The 21,630-nt window shown below is 39.0% G+C and overlaps 1 protein-coding gene across 1 annotated transcript in view; it reads left to right on the top strand.

Annotated features, from left to right (window-relative positions):
* ACOT12 (acyl-CoA thioesterase 12) overlaps positions 1 to 21,630 on the top strand; it is a 42,679-nt gene that overhangs the window by 15,610 nt on the left and 5,439 nt on the right. The window contains exons 4-11 of the mRNA XM_020290130.2: positions 3,841 to 3,942; positions 6,810 to 6,945; positions 14,657 to 14,813; positions 16,372 to 16,491; positions 17,353 to 17,503; positions 18,140 to 18,195; positions 18,487 to 18,550; positions 19,238 to 19,321. Coding sequence (XP_020145719.1) covers positions 3,841 to 3,942; positions 6,810 to 6,945; positions 14,657 to 14,813; positions 16,372 to 16,491; positions 17,353 to 17,503; positions 18,140 to 18,195; positions 18,487 to 18,550; positions 19,238 to 19,321 — 870 coding nt within the window. The remainder of the gene's footprint in view (positions 1 to 3,840; positions 3,943 to 6,809; positions 6,946 to 14,656; positions 14,814 to 16,371; positions 16,492 to 17,352; positions 17,504 to 18,139; positions 18,196 to 18,486; positions 18,551 to 19,237; positions 19,322 to 21,630) is intronic.

Here is a 21,630-nt window from a genome sequence, read left to right as displayed (position 1 = left end):
AAGCGTAATAGTCTTAGAATAGTATGCATATTTCCCTTCCCATTTCTAGCCTTTGTGCTATTATTGTCATACTTTTTTACCTCCACATGTGTTATAATTCCCTCAATACATTGTTATTATTTTTTAGAGAATCATTCATCTTTTAAGGAGACTTACAATGTAAAATATATATGTTTTATATACCCACCCACATATTTCCCATTTCTGATGCTCTTCATTCCTTTGTGTATCTCCAGATTTTCTCCTGGTATCATTTTCCTTCTGCCTGAAGATATTCCTCTAACATTTCTTCAGCTTTCGTTTGTATAAAAATACCTTTACTTCACCTTCATGCTTGAAAGGTATTCATTTCCTCTAGGTATAGAATTCTAGCTTGACAGTGTTATTCCCTCCTGGCAGCATTAGAAAGGGCTCTTTCCATTATCTTTTGGCATGTATAATTCTCTGAGAAGTCCACTGTTGTTCTTACCTTTGCTCTTCTTACATGGTATGTTTTCTCCTTCTTTGTCTGTTTTTAATCGTTTTTGACTGGTTTTCTGCAAGTAGATTATGATGTATCTTGTGGGTTTTTTTTCACATTTATTCTGCTTGGGTTTTTTGAGCTAATAGATCTTTGGATTTACAGTTTCTAATAAATTTGGAATTTTGCAGCTATTATGTCTTCAAACACTTTTTTCTATCCCCTGTGCTCTCTCTTCTTTTGCATTTATTTTTGTTTTCTTTTTCTTTTGAGACAGAGTCTCATTTATTGCCCTATATAGAGTGCGGTGGCATCATCATAAGACACTGCAACCTCAAATTCCTGAGCTAAGGTGATCCTCCTGCCTCAGCCTCCCAAATAGCTGGAACTAGAGGTGTGTGTCACCATTCCCAGCTATTTTTTTCTATTTTTTGTAGAGATAGGGTCTACAGTCTTGCTCATGCAGGTCTCAAACTCCTGACCTCAATCCTCCTGCTTCAGCCTCCCAGAGTGCTAGGATTACAGGTGTGAGCCACTGCACCTAGCCTAATTTTAGAATTTTAGAGTGCTTGTTAGTGTTCCACAGGTCACTCATACTCTGGTGTTGGTTTTTTTCAGTCTTCTTTTCTTTCCATGCTGCATTTTGGATAGCTTCTTTTGTTGTCTTCAACTTCACTGATTTTTTTTTCCTACAGTATCTAATTTTATCTTAATCTTGTCTGGTATGTTTTTTATTTCAGATATTATATTTTTCATCTCAGAAAGTCCCGTTTGAGTATTTGTATTTTCCATTTCTTTCCTCATTATGTTCACATTTTTCTCTGTATTAGGAGTCAGCAAAGTATGGCCTATGGACCTGCTACCTGTTTTTATAAATAAAGTTTTATTGGGACATAGCCAAGTCCATTCATTTATGTTTTGTCTATGCTGCTACCACAATACATTGACAGAGTTGAGTAGATGTACCAGAGGCCATGTAGCTATAAAGCTTTAAAGATTCACAATCTAACTTTGCTGTTTAAGAAAATGTTTGCTGACTCGTGCCCTACATCCTTGAGCTCATGGTGCAAATATTTGATTGCCATTTTAATATTCTTTTTGTTAATGCCATCATTTCTATCATTTGAAATTCTATTTATGTTACTTTGTGTTTATTGGATGCTGAACATTGTAAATTTTACATTCTTTAGTGCTGGCTTTTGTTATACTTCTTTAAAAAGAGTGTCAGAATTTTTCTTGGCAGGATTTTTAAGTTCTTCTATGGAAGATCTAGAATAGTCTAATCTAGGGCTAATTTAGCCCTTCTTCTAATTTGGGGTCTTCTGTGGTCTCTATGAAAGTGTTGTATATTTAGAGAACTCTGGCTGGGGAGAACTCAAAAGATCCCCAGCTGTGTGAGCTCTTGGAATTGTCTATGTTATAGCATCCCAGTAATTGTTTGTTCCCCAGAATCTGTTCTTATTTGGCCGTGTGAGGTTCACGCTATGCATACTCAGATTGGTATCAACCAAAGACTCATATGCAAATTTCTGGAAACTTTCCTTTTTGTAGCTCCTTCTCTGGCACTCTGCCCCAGAAATTTTAGCTGCCTGGTTTCTGGCACCTCAATTCAGCAAAATTAGGTTTCTCCTCTCTGACCAGTCTGGGGAATTATCGTCAGCCTGAGAACCTGGAAAATACAGTGCTCCTCTCATTTGTTTTCCTTCCCTTAGGGATCACAGTCCTGTGTCGCCTGTTTTCCTATGTATGAAAATAATTGCTTCATATACTTTGTCTAGTTTTCCAGTTGTTTTCAGGGATGTAATTCCAATCTTACCTACTCTCTCATGGCACAGCAAAATTGTCCTAGCATATGTTTTTGAGACATTTTGTTATCAAACATAAGTAAGTTAACTATTCCAGTAGAAGATAGCGTTCAGAATTAGTTTTAACAAGCCAGAATTGTTGCTTTGTTTTTACTATTAAATATTTTATTTTTTCAGTTACCAATACCTATATCTCTAAAAGTAGAAAGCTGTGTGGGGTTGAGTGTTGTTGGAGGTTGGGAACAGATGGCTTATATTTGGTTAATCACCATCTAGTTAATTCAGGATTTATCATAAAAATGCTAATTAGCATGTATGAGTTAAGTGACTTAAAATGAATCATGGATTATTGATTATTTCTGTACATGAGGTACACAGTGAAGATATGGATATAGATATTTATTGTTGATGAACTAAGATACATGAGGTTGCCCATCATCTTAAGAAAATAGTATTCTGGCCAGGGTTAGCGGCTTACACCTGCAATTCCAGCACTTTGGGAGGCCAATGCGGGAGGATTGCTTGAGGCTAGGAATTCAAGACCAGCCTGGACAACATAGTGAGACCCCATCTCTACAAAAAATAAAGACAATTAGCCAGGCGTAGTGGCATGCACCTGTAGTCTCACCTACCCAGGAGGCTGCAACAGGAAGATCCCTTGAGCCCAGGAGTTTGAGGCTGCCATGAGCTATGATCCCATCACTGTACTCCATTCAGGGCAACAGAGCAAGACTCTGTCTCTTAAAAAATAAAAATTAAAAGAAAGAAACTAATATTACTTGTCTGAGATATGTAAGAAAGTGTTTATTAGCTAAAATCTAAAGATAAGTTCCTGAGTTTACCAACACTTCTGCAAAGTGTGGTCCTGAGGACCAGCTTCAGAGCACTTCACATAGAGGGAACTCTAACTCATAATATCACCACAAAGTGTCTCTGCTACTTTCTTACTAATCCTTAAAAATTAATCACGGAAACAAAGCTTCAAATTCACAATTCAATTCTGACCATGTTACCTTGGTTATAAAACTCAGAGACTAAAGGCTAAAAAACAATATGGTATATCTCTCTGATGGGCTATAAGGCAGTCATTAATATCTTGCTTTAAAAACATACTTACTAATAATGGAATTAGAAACTGCTTGTCACATAATGCCAAATTTTTAAAATTTAGAATATAAAACTATAAATACAGTATGATAATTTTATATATGCATACATATACACACACATTTCATATATATATGTATGTATATAAAGCTGGAAGAAATCTACCTAAAGTTTCATAATTATTATCTCTGGGTGATGAGACTACTGATAAAATTGACTCTAGATAGATTCCATAAATCTTATATGGTAAATATATATTTTCTATAATCAGAGGAAAATTATTTGTCCAATTTTATAGAACATCATTGATAGAGTAATGTTGCTTAAAAATAAATAAAAATATTGGTTTCGTTTAAAAAACAAAAGGAAATAACGGTGATGTACATATAACTGAATTTTGAATCCTGCACTCCAAACTATTATCTCGATGGCTGGATGTTTACTGATTTATTTTTCTTTTCATTTTAGATCAGTATCAAAGTCACGGTACAGGATGTGTTCACTGGCATTGAGAAGCTGGTTAGCGTGGCTTTCTCTACATTTGTAGCCAAGCCAGTTGGAAAAGAAAAGGTAAATCTTCTGTGTGAAGAGGTATCTAGCATGTAATTCATGGACACATTAACCATTTCATTAGAATTATTTTGGAAAAAAGAACATTTCTTCTTACCATGAAATATGCTTTCCCTGTTATTCACCAATATTTATTATAAAAGTTATCATGCTGTGACAACATCAGAGGATTAAGTACCTTAGCAAAAAGTACCTTAGAGAAAAGCAGATGTAGCCAGTTTGTGAAAGATTAAAATAAAACAAAACATTGTGTTTTAAATGATCTTAAGGTCATATCAGTTCCTCAAAAATATTGCTTACTGGTTTAGTTCTTTTCTTTTGTGATTATATAACTCAAAATTGAGTCAAAATAAAATCTTCTTCAAAAAGCCAGAGCAATTTAGCAAGCAGTTGCATGGTATGGACCAATCATTTTTTTTACACCTAAAGGAAAAATGTCAAAGCTGCTGAGTTATTGAAGTTTAAAAATAAGCTTCAGGGCATCCGGGGTGAAAACACCCTTCAAAGCAGAGAGATGCAATGGCCCGCCCAGCTGGCTTGCCTGGCCCTGGGCCAGATCCCCTCATCTCTTGGCTTTCTTGGCATTTTTTTTTCAGTGTCAGGGGGGAGGGTCCTCATTTAGTCTAAACATTTTTAAAATGTAATAATTCAGTTTAGAATGTGAATCTTTCACTCCAAAGATCGCTCCAAAAGTGGTGACTTCCCCTAGATCCACTTTGAACCAATGAGGAGCGCTTCTCTCTCTGCAAAAGTGTTCTTCAGACTGTCTCCAACTTTAGAGCCAGAACAAAGCAATGTTCCCACTCTACCTGACAGAGGTGGCAGCAGAGCCACACTTGCTAGCTACTCCTCACCCAGGCTGGGCCAGGAGGCACAGAGATGGGCTGGGACCGAGTTAGCCCACCATGGCATGGTGCCAGGGCGGCGGGTGAACCTGCAGAGCTTTGTACCTCGGGGCACTTCTCCCACTCTCGGCCCTGCAAGGCCTGCAAAGCAAATTTATATTGCCCATGAGTGCTGTTTCCAAACTGAAACTCATTCCACTAATTATATTATTTAAAAATGCAGCTTTTGGGGCAATATCTTGGACCTACTAAATTGGAACCACTAGTGTAGGAACTTGGAATCTGCACTTTGACAAGTGCAGATCCCAGGATCCCACGTTCAGTAAAGCCTTAGACATTGAGATAGGTCTTGCCAATCATTCTGCTTTTCCTGGAATCTTCCCAGATGTCCAGACTCTTGGGAATAGGGGGGTGGGTGCAGAGTTCCCATATCTCAGAGAGAGTGACAGAAAGGCATATACCTTGCCATCTCATTCCCTCACATGGTGGGCCATTGTTTTTCCCCTGTGGCCTCAGACTTCTCACTCTGACTTCAGGGATGTGTGGGGTAAGAATGTAGTATCACACTTCAGTCCAGTCTCTGCTGGGACTGAAGAGCTGGTTTCTGAAAGTGGGAAGTCAGATACCTTATGGTGCCACCATGATCGGTTGATTCAGATAAACTTAATTGGAAGCACCTTTCCCAGACTAACTTGTTTTCCAGTTGGTAATATTCTTGTTCAGTAGCACGTCATGAAGAGAGCCATGAAAAATCAATGGTTTGGTTTAAACCAATAAGACTACCTGGATCTCTTTCCAAAGTGAGTTTATTCCAGGATAAAATTGACAATGATTAACTAGACTTAGTTAGATAATTGCACAAACCAGATCATTGAAAAGCCTCACAAGACTCCATGGGGTACGCTCATGCAAGGCCTTACTAAAGCTAAAGTGGGTGATACCTTGGGAGAAAGAAAGCCCAGGCCAGTATCAGAGAGGCTTCGGGCTTCCTGGAGAAGCTAGCCACAGGGTTCTTTTCAGTTGCATGAGATGGACTTTGTCCACAGAATAGGAATATAACCAAGATATATGCAAGATATATGGCCATATAACCAAGATATATGCAAGGTATCTTGGTTTCAAGAGAACCAAGCCATAAGTTTACCAAGCGGTCTCTTATACCCTGCTGGTTACACAACCAAAAGGAGAACTCCATGGAGAGTTAGACCAGTCCAAACCATCAATCTGCACATTACTAAACAAATGAGCCAAGCTAGTCTAGGGGGAATGGGGGTTTGGACTTTAGCTAGCATGTTATAAATCATTAGCTTAGCATTTCATCCTTATCTTGGCTAAGGGTCAGTAGCAGACTTTAGGTGTCTTGGAAATAAGCATGGTCATACCCTAGTCCACCTTCAATGTGGCCCTTCCTTACTTATGAAGGGTCAGCAGACAGGCATCTATGGAGGAACTTGGGCTCCTGGTTCTGTTGTATCATACTTTCAGGTTTCTGGAAGTTGGTAAAAGCTTTATTCTTGTGTGCTGATTATTTCAGTTTGCTTATTAGATGATGTTTTCACCATGTGATGGAATTTCCAAATTGAGAATATCTCTTGTTACAAGATAGCTTTCTCTACAACATCTTTATTCCCTCTCTTTGATATCTTAATTTGCAAAAGATGGAAAACATTTCTTGATAAGAATTCGGTGGAGTCAAAGTCCCTCTCCTCATTCATCAATCTGAAGAACTTCTTATTTTGTAGTTCTGTTGAAAATTTTTTAAAACAGGGAAAATTAACAGGGAAACCATTTTAAAGTGCATATCTTGTATGAAGAAATAATTAAGCCTGTATTGATGTTTCTAGTTTAAAAAAATATTTTAAGAAAAACAATTAGTCATAGCATGTTTAGTGAAAACACTCATAAATGCTCTATTTACTTGAGTTAGAAAACCATGTAGCATATCATTTGTTTTTGCAAAATTCATGTTGTGCTTTTATAATTTAACAAGGCAATGGAAGATGCATGTTTTTCTTTCTCCAGATTCATTTAAAACCGGTCACACTTTTAACTGAACAAGATCGTGTGGAACATAATCTGGCTACTGAGAGAAGGAAAGTTCGGTTACAGCATGAAGATACCTTTAACAACTTAATGAAGGAAAGTAGCAAGTTTGATGGTCAGTAAATCCACTTATAGGAACTTTAATTATATGACTGTGACAAGCAAAGGAGTCTCTTCTTAGAGCCACTTTCATTTCATTGTGTTCTTATAATTCAATCCTGGCAATGCTGAGTATCTTTTCCAACAAACCCAGTGTTTGGAGGAGGAAGGGACTGGCCATTGAGTATGTAACTACTGACAACTAAGACCTTTAAATTGGAAGATCTCCAGGAAAGGAGGTGGGACATCAGGGTGACCATGATTAGTATGTGTGCATCCAGGCGTTGTTGATGAAGGAAGGATGATGACGATGCCATACACTGGCATGGTGCAGGTTCTTGTCCATGATTTCATAGGAGCTACATATAATCTCAACAGAGCAGGGAACTGCAACTCTCAGGTGGGAAGAAACTTGCTAAAGATGCTATGGGTGTGAGTGGAAGCCATTCGATTCTGCTCCTGTTTCCTGACATTTTCTGTAATAACACTGTGCTTATGAGCCACCCTTTCTTAGTCCTCTGGAAGTGATTTTCTGGGCTCATTGAGGCCTCCAGGGTGGCAGGGAAAGGGAGAGCCTCTCTGGCCTCCCCTGCCCTTCCTTATTGTCTGACCCCATCCAGCTTCCAGGTGACCCTTCCTTACACACAGGCACAGTGGGGGAGGGAAGAAGAGGGGCCAGTGCAGGCCCCACCTGCACAGCTGCCAGGCGGGCAGAAGGGCTGCCCTTGGCTCCAAAGGGAGGCACAGGGAGAAGAGGAAGAAAAGAAGAGGAGAAGAACAGGTCAGAATAAGAATGTCAAAAGAGAAGGGGAAAGAGTGCACACAAAGGCCACAGGAGAGAGGAAAGGTGGCAGCCGGGGTGGCAGAAGTATGGAGGCTTTATTCTGCCCCAGGTGGCATCATCACCATCCTGGGAAGACCCACAGGAGCCCTCTGGGGTGGAAAAGAGGTTTTCTCAGTTTTCTATTCATTGCTGATCTTATAAAGGATAATACCCATCCCCAAGTTATTTTTAAGGAGATGAAACTTCATCATTAAATTACCGTGTTGAGAAGATTGAATCTCCTTTTGTAAAGCTGGTCTCAGTACCAAAATATATTTTAGATGCATTTTGCTCAAGTAATGAAGTAGCTGATCCGTGGGAAGAACCCTATGGCAGGCTAGACAACCACTAATTAAAAACAAAGCCAAAAAAAGCAATTGACCCCAAATGCACCCTGCCGTCTCCTCGCCCCTAAAATCCCAGGAAAGAAATGAAATGATAGATAAAATTCTTACTGATGACCAAATCCTTACTATGTTTAACAAATAGATGTCTTAGGATATATTAGGAAAACTCAAGTATTTAACACAGTTATTGATGAGTATATGCAGTCATTACCCTGATTTCACTGGCCTTCCTTTCTGCACAATTACATATTTTTAAAAAGCTACTCGTTAAAATGAAAAAAAAAGCCACGTGTCCTCATTGAAATTATGCTTATGTTTGCAATGAGAAAGTAGATATAAGCCACTAAACAGCTGGAAGTCTACTTGGTAAGTCAAAAGGCAGTTCTTTTGGAATCTGTGCATATTCATCCAGAGATCCTTGCGAGAACTTGCTTCCACACTCTACAAGTCATCCCTCGCCTGAATCACATGTCGTGAGATAATTCTCTACCCTTCTACCTTAGAACTCTCTGGAACACCACCACCACTAGGAAGGTGGTGACCCTGTGCAGAGTGGGTGCTGGTCGGGCCGGGCCGCTGCTTGCTGGGTGAAGTGTCTGTCTTGTGATCGTAGATAAGATCTTCTACAGTCAGGATGGGGTCCTTCCCTCTCAGCAGAGAGAAAGGACAGGATGCTACACTGACCGCTTAGTTCTAGCCAGTAAATATGTGTTCAGTGCCTACTATGTGCCAGGAACCTGCTTGCTATTAGAGGTATAAGGATGAAACGTGCAGGATTTTTGATCTTGAGAAACTTGTAGTTTAGTGCTGGTGACAGACACATTGATTCCAAAATAATACAGAGAGTGAACAGAGAGGTACAGGCGCCAAGCACTGGGTAGGGAGCCCAGAGGAAGAGCCCTTAGCCGGCTCATAAAAGGGGGCCATGAGAAGAAAGCCGGGAAGGCGAGGCAGGCAAGTGGACTTACTCCTAAAGCTGCCTTGCTAGAAGCTGGGCTTACTCATTAGCCTCATCTGCTCTCTCATGCAGTCAGTGGTTACTGGCCAGCATGGAGTTGTGCTTTTTAGGCTTTTATCCCAGGAATTGCTTCTGTACCCCTCTGACTTTGCCTCTTCTCAGCTTGCTCGGGCAAGGTAAAAAGTAAACAAACAAAATAAAATCTGTAAAATAGATATTATAAAGGTACTTATGTAATAGGTTCATGTGAGGATTAAATGAGTTAATAAAGAAAGTAACAGGCATGCAGAAAGAGCTGTTATTACTATTGTTATTTGAGAGGTCCTGTTCACAGGAGGAATTGGAGTCACCTGTTAAAGTCTATACTTTGAAGGAACTTGGATGTGAGGTTTGAAAGAAACAGCCTGGAGCTAGAGGAGACCCTCAAGTTCAAGGGATATTGTTTTTCAGGATAGGAGAAACTTGGTCATGGTTCCAGGCTGACTGAGATGATAAAAATCATTATGGAAGGACAGGTTGGTTATAAGAGAAAGAGATATTTTGTGTCAAACCTGGACTTCAAACACCTGAGAATTGTTATGTATTTGTCTTGAGAGGAATTTATGGTGATCTTTGCTACTGTGATCTCTCTCACAAGGGTTAGGTTATGGGGAAGCTTTGCTAGGATGGTGATTCAAGCTGCCTTCACTCCCCACTCAAAGTAATATGAGCCAGGTGGTCTTGCCTGGCTGCGTTGGCTTCTTCAGGTGCTACACAAGTTGTACTATTAATAAGAAACAAAAGCAGCAATTTGTCTCCACAACATGGACAGTACTTTGAGTATTAGAGACCTTCTAAATTAATTAGTAACAGGCACATGCTACAGTTATTCAAAATAGGGATAAAATGATGATGATGGACTTTAGTTTCAGTTTGTTAGGAAATTGGCCAGATCAGATTTATATGTCCAGTTCAATTTAGAATTGTAGATTTTTTAAAGTCTGCTTTTATCATCTGTTTCACTTAATCTGACCTAAAATAGATTATTCTGCATTTCTTTGCACAATATAACTTTTAGCCTTCCTCCATTGATTTGATCTTCCTTTTGGAAATTTTACTAACTTCCACATCACCAAAGGTCCCACAGAACTTACAAGCAATTTCTCTTCTAGAATGTCAGAGCCAGACTCTGACATTTAAAATTGCTGTGGAGTGTGTGGTTTGTCTACCTACTGCCTCTTGGATCTGATAGAGTTTGTTTTGACTAGACAAAATGTTCTAAAAGAAGGTAGCCAGACCATCTCTGTTATTAAACCATGTTTTTAGAAAACCAAAGGTTTATCTTGATTGTTATATCAAAAATAAAAGATTCACATCTTTTTCAAGATGTCGTATGATGGAAATGCAGATTGTTAGAACAGTGAGAAAAAGTTGAATCCAGATCATATGCTTTCAGAATAAAAGACAAAAGTGAGATTAGATTTTGTAAAAGCAGGACATGTCTGAGACATGCTGTTGTACAACTGGGTCATTTTTGGAAGCTTGACATATAGGGGAGAAACTTAAAATTTGAAGCATTTTAATGGTAATTTTTCAGTAAGAAAATCAGATCTTAAGATCATTATCCTGGTTTACCTCTTCTGGATATGCAGAAAGAAAACTAAGGCTAGAATGACCTCAATTTAGGTCAAAGTTCCTGACCTAAAAATGTGGATTGAAAGTAAGGTTGTCTAAGCAGGATGATGACACAGTATTTTAAGAACATCCAAAGTACAAGTATTTAACTTGACTGCAGGCAGCCTGCAGAAAGGATCAGGTCTGTTTATTCTGCTCAGGCCAAACCAGCGCTGTGGCCTGAATTGCTCTCTGAACCTGGGGAAACCCTATTTTTCCATTGACTGGCAATTGCCTGCAAATAAGCATATTGCTGCACCAAAGTCACCTCTACTCAGTGTATTTCTGCATATGTTTCATAGCTGACGCTTGTGCACGTACAACCTGACCTAGTACCTCCTGCCTCTATGGGTCCCAGGGCATGCTGTATATGTCCTCACAGCAAGTGAGTGGCTCTTCCTTTAACATTATTCCTCAGAAAAAAACGAGCTGCCTTATATTTGAGTCTTTACAACTTCTCGCATATCATAAGGCCCTCTATTAATTTTTTATTTTATAATTATTTAAAAATTATTTTTAAATAAATAGTATATAGACAGGATGAAACATTGAGAAGGCATAAAAGAGCATACTGCTATGAAGTAAGTCTTCCTATCATTCTAGTTCCCCCCGTCAAAGACAACCACAGTTACACACACACACACAAATGTATGCATACACACACATACACATTTGTGCACATACTGATAGCACAATATTCAAACAGTTGTGCACTCTGATTTTTTTCATTTAACACCATATTTTAGAGATAGTTGATATTGATTTATTTTGAACAAAAAGTACCATTGGGGTGTGCAATATTAGCCTGAAAAAAATCTCAATCAATACTAGTCTGGGATGTTTATAAAACATCTTCTAATAAAATCAATTTTAAAAAGAGAAAAGTTGAAAGGGGTTGAGATTTCATATGCCTTTTAAAGATCATGTTAGGAAGAAATTCAATTTTGGTTGGACATACTGTTTGGAAAAACCTAAAATTTCTGGATAAATATTTACAAACAATCTTTACAATCTTTGCAAACACACCTCAGCGGGCAGAAAAATATGAGGAAACCTTAAAGTCTAGAAATGGTTAGAAAACACAAATGCGGCAGTGTAGGTTTGCACTGGAGCTGGCATTGGCTCTGGAGGACCCTCCAGGTGCCCAAAGACATAAAGCCTGTGTTTAATGGGCCTGTATAAGCTCAGGTGATAAAGCCAGGGGCCCATGTTAGGTGGAAGGTTAGACCAGAGAACCTTTCATGGAGCTGTAACTCCCGAAAGGTGATACTCCCAGTGAATCAGCCAGACAAATTCCACCCTTCAGAGAGCTCTGGGGGGGATGCTTTTGTGTCTCAGCCCTAGGTGGAATGGGGAAAAATGTTTCTTTTTGAGAATTCAATCATAGGTGCATCCTCATGCAGATTTAGTATCAGAATTCCCAGGACCTGTTTGGGCTGAAACAGACCTAGTGAACTTTAGTGTAAAGTGGTGCCGTGTTGTACTACCCCCAGGTGATCAGCTGCAGAAATGCAAATCCTTTGTGAAGAAGTGACTTCAAGCCCTGCTCTCAAGAATTTTCACAGATAAAGATCCAAGCAATATGAGCTGCTAGACAAAAATCATAAAAGAGAGAAATAAATAAGGCATTAACATCTAGAAGTGACACCAGGCCCACAAAGTCTGCATGAGGCCCACAAAGTCTGCAGATATCAAATTTATTGAAGAATATGAAGTAAGAATGTTAATATGTTTTAAAAAAAAAAAACACAAGAGAGTATCAGAAGTAAGATACAGGAACAGAAAAGAGACCTAGAAGATTTAACAAAGAGACAAAGAATTTCTATAGAAAAAGAATATATAATAATTAAAATTTAAAACTCAGTGAATGAATTAAACAGCAGCCAAGGCAATAAAGTGAAAGACACATCTGAGAGTGACCTAGTATACAGCAAGATAGACAAACAAATGGGAAATGTGTGAAAGAGGTTAGGAGACACAGAGAGTCGAGTGAGAAGTCCAACACATTCGAATCAAAGCTCCAGGAGTGGGAGAGAAGCAATATTTGAAGCAAATGACACGAAGAGACATTTCATTAAGAGGTAACAAGAATGTTTAATGTACATGTGTAAAGATGTTGGACCTCATTAGTAATCAGGGAAATGCAAATCATAACCAACATGAGATATTATTTCACACCCACTAAATTGGAAATAATCAGAGTGTCTGATAAGACTGTTTAAACAAAAACGGGGAATAGCAGGAACTCTCATAAACAGCAGACAGAAGTGTCAGTACAATAATTTTGTTACCTGAAAACAATCTACTGAGAGTAAAGACTACGAATGTAAAGTACATTAGCAAAGTTAAGGTCATTCATTCATTCATGTAACAGATATTTATTGAGCGCCTATGTTCAGGAATTATATTAGAATTTAAAAAGTTCATAGTCCCTGCCCCAAAGAGCTTAGGATCTAGTGGGTCACATAATGAAAGATCACACAAATAAACATAAAACTATAGCCATGAAAAGAAGGTACATAGAGAGCCCACCGTAAAGGGACTGAGCTGTGGAGTTCAAGGACGGCTTCTCTGAGTCAAGACAGAGCAAGAGAGAGGTAGAAGAGGGTGGTGGTGGCGGCCAGAGGAATTGCTACAGACAGCAGGGATGTGGCAAATGCCCTGATGTTGAAGACAACACTTCGTCAGAGAAACTGAAAAAGGACCAGAAAGAGACTGGAGCAAGGGGAAGGAGAGAGACGGGGAATGTGCTGGGGGAAGTAGAGTCAGTGACAGTCAGACTAGCTGGGGCTGGAGAGGGAGGTGTAGGCAGAGGAGGGCTTCTAGGCCAATGGGGAGAATTCAGCATTTTATACTAGAACAATTGGAAGTCACTAACATGTTTTCAGCTGGGGACTGAAATGATCAATAGAACAAAGGTAAAATAATAATAATAAAGGGAAAAGACCATCAATTATAAATCTAAAAATTCCATTAGGAAGTGGGGTCAAAGGTTTCTATGACCACACTTTTTAGTCACATATATGTGACAGTGCCAAGAATACCAGCACTAGCTGGGCAGATCTTGCTCTCACGCTGCAGGCTCAGCTCTGCCTCTGACAGTCCAACCAGGATGGCTCCCCCAGTTTGTAAGTCCCCCCACCCATAGCCTGGGAGATTGAGGCCTTGCCGGTGGTTTGCTTGGAGATGCAGGGAGCATAATTGAACATATTTTATTGCTTTGCAGCCAGAGTAAATGATTTCTCCATTGTTGAGAGTAAAAACCAATCTGTCAGTAAATGAAGCAGATATGATTCAAAAGAAGCAGGACATCAGAAAGTATAATGGACTGTGTCTTTTCTGCTCGTGGCTGCATTCATCACAAGACAGTTTGCACAGGAGGCCCCATCCCCGGTCTGAAGTTTATGGTGTTCCAGATTCTCAGTGTCTGTGGTCCTTCATAGCTCAGATTCCTTTATTTTTAACAACTTCATTGAGGTATAATTGTCAAATGATAAATGGCCTATATGTAAGGCGTGCAATTTTTTAAGTTTTGACATAAAGTATATACTGGTTAAACCATCACCACAATTAAGACAATGACATGGACATCACCCCCAAAATTTCTGCCTTTTTGCCCTGCCTTGCCCTTCCCTCACCACAAGCAACTCAAGTTTAAATGTAATCATTCTTTCAATCAAATTCCAGTGAACTTCTTAGATAGGTTGGAATATGATCTTTAAAAGGCCCTGTCTGATCTGTTAGCTTAACCCAATTCACTGTAAATATCTACCATTCAGATAGAAGTCACTACATAGAATCGGTATACTTGCTCAGTTTTAAGTTTTTGAGAACACTTTAATTTTTCTAAAACTCCTGGAGTTGAGTATTCTGCTGGGAAAGAAAAGCTATAGCCCCAGGTCCTGGGCTGACTCCACCATCATTAATGTTTCCATTCACCTTTCAGATCCCCTTTGTGATGAAGAGGAAGAAATGGTTTCCACAAGGGGCACCGCGGTTCAGAGCATTGAACTTGTGCTCCCACCGCATGCAAACCATCACGGAAATACCTTTGGTGGCCAGATTATGGCTTGGATGGAGACAGTGGCCACTATTTCTGCAAGGTTCTTGGTTTTTACTTTTGGCATGTTATTTTGGGACCAGTGGGGAGAAAACAGAAAGGATCTGAGATCCAGTTCTTGGGCTAGTCAAGGAAAGGACTAAAAAAAAAATGTTGCCTTTTATCAAAGTGAGGAAACTATAAATCGTTTACTTGCTTACCTTAGGATTGATCTGTCCTTTTGTTTGAAGGTGAACGTGTAAGTTCTCGGTTCAGAAATAAAAATGAAATGACAGTTTTAATACTTTATTCTGAATTATGAATATTGATCCTGTGACACTGCAACTCATTGTGCTGATGGTTTATGACAAAGGAAATGCAATATAGAACTAGAAGACAGCCTTCACACTTGAAAATAGCCAGTCTAGTTACAAACTTTTTAAAAGACAACTTACAGGTAGGACTGATCTTTGAAGGTGCTGATTAAAAATCATTATAGCCAAAGAATTAACTAAAAAATAAGAATAAAAAGAGGGGAATACTTGGAAGAATACTTTTAAAGGCTCTTCGATTTCAAAAAGGGTATTTTATTCTAAATGGAACCATGTCGGTAATCAAGTAGCTTAAAAGAACACTGTGTACTCTGGAAAGGCATTTGAACAGGGTCTGCCCATCTGACAATTTTTATACCCACTGAAAATTGTTGAGCTTTTATTTTCCCCAAATTATAAGAGATTTATTATTAACATGTATATAGTTATGACTATTGCTAGAAACCTGTAGTTATCCTTTCTATAAATTATGCACAAATAAGAGAGCTTGTTTTTAAGACGAGATTGTCATTCTTAATGACAATAAAGCATTCGAACCTGTTCTATTGTAAAGTCTTACAATATAATTAACTGTGGAGGGGTCTGTTCACTTAGTGTTGGCACACTTCTTTAGAGTAATTGAATGATGACAGTGGGAATCTAAAATGTAGAAAATTATGGAAGTTACTTTCTGAAATTAAATATTATTTATGAGTATTTCAGAACTCCATACACGTAAAAATTGTAAAATGTGCATTTCATAGCCTTTCAGGCTTTGTGCAGCAATCCAGGTAATTCTTCTGTGGGGGAAAATTTTTGTCTTCTGCAATGTGGGTGAATTCAGTTAACTCTGAAGCTAGGGAGTCAGTGTGATTGGCACCAGGGATTCCACCCTGGGATCACAACTTCCTGGGATTGTGGTCGTGAGCTGTCAGGAGGAATATAACTCTCAAATCAGAAAGAAAGGCATTGGTTTGTTTCCTGGAGAGACTTCCACAGGGAATAAGACAAGAGCAGGACTATTGCCACAAGAGCAGAATAATTGGCATCTTGGTAAAGACCCCACTGCTCAGGGACATGATATTTCCCATAATATCTGCAGGTAGTGTCCAGAACCACTACCAACACACACACACACACACACACACACACACACAATTCAGTTTATTTATTTCATGTTAGTTAAAAGAGATGTTTACTTAGGAAACAGGTTGAGACTTGTCTATTGCATCGGTTCAGTGAATTGGCAGTTTATGAAAATATTTTGGAGAACGATGACTTTCTTCCCTCTCCTTCCCTTTGTTTCCTTAGCCGCCTGTGTCGGGCGCACCCCCTTCTGAAGTCTGTGGATATGTTTAGGTTCCGGGGACCCTCTACAGTTGGAGACCGTCTTGTCTTCAGTGCCATTGTCAACAATACGTTTCAGACCTGGTAAACCGTGCTCATAGGCTGCTATAAACCAACTACGCTGCACATATTTAATGTTTTATTTTTATTTCAATCCGGAGGTAAACATAGGGGCTACTTTAAAATAACCAAGTTGCTTCTCATTTTTTTTTTTAAACTTCACTCAGCCTTCAAGATCTGTAGACATACATTTTAGTCCTGTTCTGCTTGGGTCTCCTCTTACTGCATAAATTGCGACAGGTTGGGTTTTGTCTCAGAAGGGTGGCTGTATGTCCCAGTTGGCCCAGGATGGTCCTGGTTTGTACTTGTCATCCTGGCATAATGATTAACTTTTCACTCTCCAAATTTTCCCAGTGCCTACATATTAATAGTAAACCAACTCATAACGGAACTGTTATTAATCGCCATGAAGTACAAACTACTTCCCAGTTATTTTTATTATTTTTAAAACACAATGAGAAGATTTAATTTAGTATTTTTTTTTCTTTTTAAATATAAAAAAAGAAAGGAGTATGTTTTCTGTCTAATTTGTGTTTGATTTTTTTCTAACTGCAGAACTATTATTTTTTAGGGAAGAAAACCTGACTTTGCCATAATTTAACACCCATCCCCATTGCTAAAATATGGTCATGAATGTACAGAAAGGCCCAACTGGCCTTTTTCTCATTTGAAAGTGGAAAAGTAAAGTGGTAGTGTTCTGAGAGTCTTGTACAAACTGACTCATCGACCTGAAAACAGATTTTAATAGGTGCACAGATTTGTTGATGACACGGAAGAAAACCCAGGGCCCTCATTCTCCGGTTGCTTGGAGGTGGCTGCGGTGGGGTGCAGGGAGGCCAACGCCGATGGCTGTCTCCACCTACCGCCCTGTGCTGCCCCTTGCAGTGTCGAAGTTGGAGTGCGAGTGGAGGCCTTTAACTGTCTGGAATGGGCCGAGGGTCAAGGCCGCCACATCAACAGTGCTTTTCTCATTTATAATGCTGTGGATGATAAAGAAGAACTCATCACATTTCAAAGAATCAAGCCCATTTCAAAGGTCAGCTATCATGTGGGTACAGAGCTCTGCCCGGCATTTCCCCCACCAGCAACAGCCTGGATGGCTCTTCCCCTCCGGTTTCTTTTCTTTTCTGCATCACAGAGTAAAATGGACTTTCTCTTTTGCCCCAAATCACTTTGATCATTTGTTACAATGAAGACCCCACCTCTACTCGGCCACATGCCGCTGGGAGTAGAATGTCACCTTCTGTCCCATTTCTGAACCTCTTCTCACTTCCTTACATGCAATTCTTTTCTTTTTTTAAAATTAATTTATTATTTTTAAAATTTGGGATATTATGAGGGTTCTTAACGCTTAACTCATCGCACTCTTTCCCATTCCTAAAATTGCCTCATTGCCAGCGTTCACTTATTCTAAAAACTCTGTAGTGAGATTTATAAATGATAACAATCTCTTTTTTTAAAAAAATGAAGAAAATAGCTGTAAAGGTCGCACTTTTATCCAGGCAGCTGCCCTTTGTAGATTGAACGCGGAGGTTCTGACTTGATGGGGAGAGTTCATATAGAGACACGGCATCCCAATTAGCCCTTTCAACTAACTTAGGAGAAGGATACTTAAGGATTGTAGCACTAAAATATTAGAAATGTATTGATTTTGCTTTGTTTCTTATTAAAGGATGATTTTAGACGCTATCGGGGAGCTATGGCACGTAAGAGAATTCGCCTAGGCAGGTAAGAGACAAAGGTGTAAGGACTTCATGGAATGTTCTGTTATCTGACAAATTATGTAACCAAGAGCCCCTCTCTAGGTCTCTGTTCCCAAGTAATATGAAAAGAGAAGGTCTGATCTTCCCTGACTGCTGACTACTCACTAGTGGAAACTGTTCTTCTTGATTGTTCCACCAGTAAAAGCAGCTTTTTAAAACTGCTAACATCCATTCAAGAAAATATCACGGTTACTGTTGTGTGCTAAATGCAGGAGAAAGAAACCTGTCATTTAACATTTTAACTTTTTTTTTCCAGAAAATATGTTATTTCCCACAAAGAAGAAATTCCACTTTGCACACACTGGGATAAAAGCAAGCAGGTGATGGTTTTATGATTTGCAGCTCTTCGTAGAACAGTCACATCGTTACAAAAGCAGAAATCCCTTTTCCTAACTGATTCAGGTTGTGCCTACGCAGGTTAGATGAAAAGGTGAATTGTATCAACTGGTCATTTCAAATGATACAAACCAAGCTGTCAGTTACTGGTTACCAACCAGTGGCTTCACTGTCTTGACTTCTACGTACAACTCCCAAACCACAAACTCAGGATGCTTTGCCATCAGATATGCACTATCCAGCACAGGGCATTAAGATCTGGTGTCTTACCATGATTTGTGCTGCATGACGTGCCCACCAGGTTGTGTTTTTGGAAAACAGCAACAAACTGGTAGTCATTCGAATGTTTTTGATCATAAAGTGTAAAGGGAAATCCAAGTTTACTTATCATGCCTTGATTATAAGTCATACAGGAGGGTAATCTGTCTTCACTCAGGACATCAATTAAAAAAATGATAACTGAATTGTTAAGCATACAGTTACCTTGTCTGAATTCTAAATTAAGAATTTAAGGTGGAAATTATACATGGTCTGTGTTTTAATTCTAAGCTCAACATGATCACTTTGACTCAATATAGACTTCCTCTAACAGTGCCCATTTTTTCAGTAGAAAAGATTTGATCTCATAGCTATTCATTGAAGGCACAGCTTTTAAAATATTTGTATTTTAGGCATCTCTGAGTAATGGCAATGTGGAGGCTCTCAAAACACTGGCGGCCAAAAAGGGTTGGGAGGTCACCAGCGCCGTGGGAAAGGTAGGAGGCACCCAGGTATTTGCACAGCCCGTTGCCCAACACAAATGAAAGTTGTCATGGGGGAGGGTGGTTCTGCTGCTTCGCTGCTACTTTTAAGAGGTTAAAAATCTTTGGGGAAAACTATTTCTAAGAGGCAAGCTCTCCCAGGGCCGATCTGCTCACCACTATACCCAGACCATAAGAGCACCTGGCTCTTGGGAAATGCCAGCTCTTTGACTGTGTTCAGGTTTCAGTACATGCTGATTTCCATCATCAGTGAAGCAGTTGCCTATAAAATAGGATGACCACATGTCCTGATTTTCCTGGACAGTTCTGGCTTATGCCTGTATTCCCGTCGTAGTTATTAACAGTGCCTCAGTGTGTTCCAGTTTGGATGATAAATCATCTAGTCATTTTACCCTAAAATCTAAAAAAATTCAGATGCTAATACATTGAGTCAACTCTGACTTTGACTTCCTTGTGGGTTTTGATTTTGGTTGTTTGCTTTTATTATTTCTTTGTCCTCACCGTTAAGTCCTTTTAGAGTGTTCCTTACCCCCTTTGGAACCAGGGAGGTTTCTGTTTCTGCTTGGTTCAGTGATGCAGGAACAAAGGCCTGATACCGTTATAGCATTTGTTTCTCTTTATTTCTCGTAAAAGATGCTTCAATACTTTGCTTTCTTTTACTAATATCAAATCTGCTTCTAGCGTCATTTCTGACATCTAGGCAGTCATGAGCAGCAGTGGAAAATACAAATTTATGTCTGTAATGAAACAAAAGAATATATTTAGTGAAGTTGTATAATATATTAAAACTTTAGTTCTTTGGGAGGAGGTGGCCAGAAACAAACCCAAACTAATATATTTGCTAGTGTTGTACAGAATCATAAATGATTAATTCTTAATTTTGTACAGATGCTTATTAGAGGATATTGTATAAATAAAAAACTTTTTTTTATTTGTGGTATCACTGTTGAATTTGAATCCCTTCTTTTAAAGATTGTATTTATGATAAAAAACCTCATTTTAAAAATCAGATAAAAATGTTTTTTCTGAGTTATCCTCCTCTCTCACTTTTTATAGCTTTTATATATTTTTAATTTGAAACTGTGGTTCTGTTTTTTGGTCACCTTTTAGCTAAATAATTCTTAGAACACAGTTGTACAACACAGTCTGTTAAGAATCATACTTATTCCAGGTTTTAAAATCGATAGTTATTTCTGCTATAAATTAGATAGTAAAAGTCTAAGACTTCTGGTATTTGTAATGAAATTGGACAGGACTTACAGTTTTAACACACATTTCATTTTCCATGTATAACGATGGAACTAATTATAGTAGTAATACAAGCAGCAAACGGTATATTTTGGAAACATCACAGAGGCATATGAAAGAGCTAAACGATAATTACCAGATAGTTTACAAACAAATGAGAGATTATAGTGTTTAAACCATAAAGGTCGGCTCTTAGGAAATTACTTAGAATTTCAGAGAGGGGATGGCTCTTAGCTCCTTGAAGACAATGTAAGGAATGTATTTTTGAGGGGGAAGGAAAGAGGGTTTTCCAGGCCTCAGGTAGCTTGAGCCAGGTCCTCCTGGTGGAAATTAGTATGAGTGGAGATTGGCCTGACAGGAGTAGCATTTTATTTAAGGAGTAGCTGAGGAGAAGCTGGGAAGATTATGGTGAAAGCCCAAATGACACAGACCACCTAAAAACCTTCACACAGGACAGAATTCCAGTGTAGGAAGCAGACAGGGAGTGGGGGAAGGGGGCGCTATTCTCATGGGAGCTGGGGAAGAGGCGGGGCCCAGAGCACCCCAGGCCTGGCCCTCACTCCCTTAGCCCCTGTGATAATCTCCAGGTACCTCCAAGGAAAATTAGGGCTCCCCCTAGGCTGCTGTAAAAACTACTTTTGACCTCCTTCCCACAATGTAGTCTTAATAACATCTTTGTAAACAGATGGTACAAAAATTCTAAGATTTGTAGTTATTTCCTCTTGTACTATTTGTATGAGACATCCAAACCCAAATCCAAACAGAATCTTATTAGAATGGAAAAAAAAAATCACTAATAAAATGTTAGCAAGCTGTATCAGATTTTGAGCCTTTCTTACATTAAGCACTTCACTTTCTAGAGTAAAATTCTCTAACCACCAAATGATAAAGAAAATGTTTCAGTTGGTTACAAAGGAATTTTACCTCTATTTTCCTGAGCATGAAAGAGAATACATTTTCTTGGACAATGGTTCCCAGAGAATTTTTTCACTAAACAAAAGCTGGCCTTTCTTAGCAGGGTCTAAAGAGAACCAAAACCATCTGCTGCATTGCCT

This window comes from Microcebus murinus, chromosome 11 (assembly GCF_040939455.1).
Source record: "Microcebus murinus isolate Inina chromosome 11, M.murinus_Inina_mat1.0, whole genome shotgun sequence".
Lineage (NCBI taxonomy): Eukaryota > Metazoa > Chordata > Mammalia > Primates > Cheirogaleidae > Microcebus > Microcebus murinus.
The sequence above is the reverse complement of the archived record's forward strand: the minus strand, read 5'-3'. Positions and strand labels throughout refer to the sequence as shown.